Raw genomic sequence first — 5,169 nt, forward strand, 5'->3', positions numbered from 1 at the left:
ATTCCAGACTTCAGTTATTCCTTCTTTTTTGTTTTGAAGGGGGTATTGGGCAAGGAAGCTTGAATTTGGGGATGTTTATTTGTGTATGGAGAATTTGAGCAGTTACTTATACCAGAAAAGCCCAGTCCCTCTGCTTTCTTTTGAGCTACCTGACAGCTGTCTGGATTCTTTATTACACAAGACAGTTTCCCCTTGGTGTTCATTATGCAAAGTTAATAATATTTTTGCTGGCTTTATTTTCCTTGAGCGGGTTTGGCTTTCATGCAAGAAATGCCCCCTACCTTCAGTTTAATCTGTGGCTGTTTGCATTTAAACACTAGATGTCACCATTGCAGTTTGTATATAAGTACATCCATCAATACATCTATGCATACGTGTCTGTGTGTGTATGCACTTATAAACTACAGTTTTTAAATTGGAAAATGTATTTTTTTCCCAAATCTTGCCACTCCTAAACATCAAAATATGTATTAATCATAAATATCCAAGACTGCCTTATTCCTTTTACTCAACCTCTTAAATCCCTTTAAATCATCACTGAGATGAGCAAGCACTTACACTGGACGCTTTCTGATAAATTCATTGTGGTCACATATGCCTGCTTGAGGAGTTAATTTTTACAACAAGCAGTGCATGGCCCTTAACTCTGACATTTACATATGGAACAAATTAAACAAGTGATGGATCCTTGTGAGAAACAGACCTCCTGATAGATTTTTTTTTTTTTTTTTTTTTTTTTTTGTGTTCCTTTTTTTTTTTACCTCAAGATTCTGACGTAAGCTCAGGACTTCCAGAAGACAGCTACTCTTCAGGAGGTGAAGGCCTGGATGGTGATGATGAAGATGAAACAGCAGCACTTGGCAATGTGGTTGAAGAGGCAACAAGCTCCAAATCTGGCCCAAATGCAGGCTGGGCAGATGCCATGGCAAAAGTGCTCAACAAAAAGATTCCACAAAGTAAATCCACCATCTTGGCCAAGAATAAAAAACTGGAGGAGGAGAGAGAAAAAGAGAAACAAGAAAGGCTGGAGAAGAGATTGAAGGTGAGGAAAAGATGCAGTATTTTGTTGTTCAGTTACAGTCAGATGGGGATACATGCAAGATCCCCTCAGCAGGGATTTGGGAGAGTGCTCTGAGACTGTCTCAGTTTTAGAATCTCTCCTCCACAGTGATGTCAAGTGGCTTCAGTTTTTTTACTTTCCAAACAGTGATGCTGTAGGGCCTTTTTCCCTTCACTGCTTTTTCTGGGCCATCAGGCAGGCTGATCTTTGGCAGCAGGACTGTTCTGGTGTGTCAGCTTAGGGTGGTTTTGTTGCTGAGAGGGTGAAAGCAGCTGCTTTAAGCTTAGTCTTCTAATTGCCATTGTTAATTTGGGGTATAATTCACATTGTCTGCATTACAAGTTGAAATAGTTCTCTCTCACTGGAACTGCGAGGGAGAGAGAGAACACTGCTTTCATTTAAATTCTGCTGTGACTTCCAAAATCAAAGGCCTCTAGGCTGACGTTGCAGTAATTATTGATGTGGTTGTGAATCATTGTTTGCTCCCCTCGATGATTTTTGTGGTAGGAGTTTTCTGTTACATTGCCTGTGCCCTAAATTGCTTCTGGCTCTGAAACTGTTATGAAGAAAACAAAACTATGTTGGCAATGAAGTTGTTTGTTCGTGAGTCTATAGTGGAACTTTTAATTTCAGGCTGTGATTGATTTACTTTCAGGCTAAAAATACATTAATAATTCTAATGTCTCATCTTTCCAGTTCTGTTTCAGTAGGATAACCAGGTTAGCCACCTGACAGTCTGGGATATGCTGTGGTTAGGCCACAGCCTGCCTCTAAGTACAAAGAGCTTCTATATGGCATCTGCTCAGTTACGGTTGTCCTAGCTAGGTGTTCTTATCCAGTAAATATGTGGGAGTACTGCAAAGCGCAGGTGGGCTGCAGGTCCCCAAACAGGCCTGTTTACCCTTAGAAAAAACTTAAGAGTTCACCTCCTATTAATTTTTTGCTGATGGAAGCTAGAATAGGGCAGTTCTTTTGCTAAAAGGGCCAAACATGAACAGAAAATAACAAATTTGTGTTAGTCTGCCTGGAATTATAAAGATAAGGACTCTGAAATTTCATGAAGGGCTTCAAGTGTGAAACAGACGTAATGCAACATCGCCAGGCTTAGAATGCTGTTAAGTTGTTAAAAGAGGGAAAAGAATATTTGACTACTTTACTCCTGAAGCAGAGGCTGGAGAAATAGTGTTCTACTGTAGCAGAAAAAAAGCTGGTGGAGTTGTGGCCCCTGGTAATGGGAAAGCAGATCAGTTTGGTTTTGAAATGGAGCACCTCAAAACAAAGACAAAAATCGGTGTGATGCACAGGAGGGCACTTGGTGCTCTTCCTGGTGGATGAGTTCTGTCTGCTACAGACTTTGACCTGTGTCACTGATGGTCACAAGGCTGTACTGTGATTAATTCAGCAGGGAAGTCAAGGCTCAAAATGCAACACGCCTGTCTTGATAGATGCAGGATTTTATTACTTCTGAATTTCTCTGTGATCAGCTTGTGAGTCTTGGAGTTAAAAGCTGTCTTTGGATGATTTCCTTGTCAACAGCAGTCAGTGTGCAAGCACTGGAGTTTTTCTAGACTCCTTTTGCTTGGCTTGAGCCAGAGGCATCACTCTGGTGTGACTCTCTCCTAGTTTTTATTACAGAAGGCAAGTGACTCTTAAGATTTGACTGTGGCTCCTCGTGTGTCAATGCAAGAGACTTAGCTAAGACCCATACTGGAGCTTCCCCTTAGCCTCAAATCAAACTGAGCTTTATTGGTTTATCTTTATTTTTCTGTCCTCTTGCTACATACCCTATCAGAGTCTGCTGTGTTCTCAAATGCTCCATGTTGTTTCACCTAACAATATTTATAATGCAGCTCGATAAAAAGCGGGAGTGGGAAATGATGTGCCGAGTGAAGCCAGATGTTGTCAAAGACCGAGAGAAAGAAAGAAATCTTCAGAGAATTGCCACGAGGTAAGAGTTTCTCTGAATGCTTTCCTTAAATATATATGTCTTGAAAAAAGGAGGAGAAGAGGAAGAAAAGGCCTGCGCAGGTAATCTGTTTCCAATCAGGTTGAACTCTTAAGAAGTGGCTAGCAGGAGCCGAGTGATTTATGTACAAGTCTGCACTGTACACTATCATGTTCAACAAAAGATTTCAGAAGCTTTATGAAAGAGTAAAAATTTAGATGGGAATGTAGTGTTTCCTTAACAGAAGTGCTTTGTTGGATCCCCTCATTTTGTTAATGCTTTATAAATGCAGAACAGTTGGTACTACTACTCTGTCTTTTCCTCTGCAGAGGATTCACCAGATCCAAGCCTGTTCTGCATTGCAGAACTAGCTGAACACCTTGATGTGGTGTCTGCATCTATCTCCTTACTCATTCCTCTGCCTTGTCCCTCATTCAGTTCTCTTAAGACCTTGCCTGAGGAATTTAATAGCTGATTGTAGGACGAATAACATCCTTCTGGGGTTGAAACATGCTCTTGCACCGATCTCAGTGCCAACGTTACCACGCTTGCTTCAGGGTCCGAATGGTTATTTGTGGATTTATTTGTTACTCATTCCTAGCAGTAAGTGTGAAGGAAGAGTGAATATTGAAAGTCTCTTATGTTGTAGTAGGTGTTACTTCTGAACTGAATTGAGGTTCTAAGTAACCATTTTGGGGAGCTAGAAACCATCTAGCATCAGTACTGATTAGTTGCTTTGGCAAGGGTTTAATTTCTGTAAAGGAAACTGGACTTAAAAATTTTGTTTTGTTTTTTTTCCCCATCCCAGAGGTGTTGTACAATTATTTAATGCTGTCAGGACGCACCAAAAGAACGTTGATGAGAAGGTGAAGAAAGCTGGGAGCTCTGACAGGCAGCGTGCGAAACTACTGTCATCTGTTTCAAAGAAAGATTTCATCAACGTTTTAAGAAACATGGAAGGTGCTAAAGGAAGCAAGAATCCTGCTGGAAAGGCCACAAAAAGTAAACAGGTAGGCTTTGCCTGGGAGAAAAAAATGCGTGCAATATGCTTTCTCAGTATAGTTAATACTCATTAATGTACCTGCTCTTCAGAACAGCTGTGATCCAAGTGCCTGGCTTTTCCTGAGACTACTTAGGAAGGGAGCAAGTAGCTCTTAGCCTGTTTTCCTTGTCTTTGAGTATGAAGCTGCAAAAGACTTCATCTTCATCTGTCTCTTAAGACATCAATCCTTGTGTACAAATAATTTGGTTTAGCTGTGTGTTTAAAAAAAGAATATGAAAAATAGTTTTTTATCTTGGATTTTGCACTAACCACGGTACAAAGTGCTAGATTTTAGTGGGTTGTGACATTTGGAATTTTGCCAGTAGTAGTTCTCAGCTCTTTAAAATTGTTAAAGGCACAGGGGCACTCCACCTTACGTGGCGTATTAGACTGTACTGCTTGTGTGTACCCACAGTTGAGGGCATTTCAAACGCAATTCCCCTGGATGATTATGGTACCTGGAACTGCAGGGCTTTGCTGTACAAGTGAATATCACAACAGAAAGAACCTGAGACATATTAGGCTTCATATGTGGGTTTTTCTTCCCCTAATTCTATGTGCATGTTAGGCTGATGTGCCTTTATTGCTGCTACGATGTTTTAGAAAGAAGTATTTTAACACATTCCTCTTCTTCCAAACTCAAGAGAGACTCTTGAGTTGAGACTCAGTGTAGTAGGACTCATCCAACTCTTTATCGGGTCTTTCAACTCACCAAGTAGCTCAGGGTTGAAAAAAAGTTGTTCAGATGTACTCTTTTCTCGTATTTCAGAAGCTGCAGGTTTTTGAGTCATACTTATATTCAGGTTTGAACTTTGTACTTGGTAGTGGGTGGAATACTTCTGTTGGCACAGACTCACAGCAGTTAACTAAGTGCTTTTCTGTGCCAGGAAGAAATACTTTAATCAGTTGGGAGACAACAGTTTGTCATATGTTTTTTGTTTGTGTGCACTTTGGGAGCATGCTGAAACACTGCCTGGCATAAAAAGCTCATACAATTTTCATGCATGTGTAATAGTAAAGTATTTTTTAAATTCTTCAGATAATGAGAACAGTTTAGCTTGGTGCTGACACTTTATTTCTTCTTAAATAATTCCAGTTTTCTTTTTTTTTGGGGGGGGGGGG

At 40.4% G+C, this 5,169-nt stretch overlaps 1 protein-coding gene across 1 annotated transcript in view; it reads left to right on the forward strand.

Annotated features, from left to right (window-relative positions):
- Positions 1-767: 767 nt before the first annotated feature.
- Positions 768-5,169, forward strand: part of RRP15 (ribosomal RNA processing 15 homolog (S. cerevisiae)) — a gene marked incomplete at its 5' end in the record, with an annotated part of 18,953 nt that continues 14,551 nt past the window's right edge. The window contains 3 exons of the mRNA XM_010134755.1: positions 768-1,042; positions 2,911-3,008; positions 3,814-4,015. Of these exons, the coding sequence (XP_010133057.1) occupies positions 768-1,042; positions 2,911-3,008; positions 3,814-4,015 (575 nt within the window). The remainder of the gene's footprint in view (positions 1,043-2,910; positions 3,009-3,813; positions 4,016-5,169) is intronic.

This window comes from Buceros rhinoceros, unplaced genomic scaffold (genome assembly GCF_000710305.1).
Source record: "Buceros rhinoceros silvestris isolate BGI_N320 unplaced genomic scaffold, ASM71030v1 scaffold29284, whole genome shotgun sequence".
Lineage (NCBI taxonomy): Eukaryota > Metazoa > Chordata > Aves > Bucerotiformes > Bucerotidae > Buceros > Buceros rhinoceros.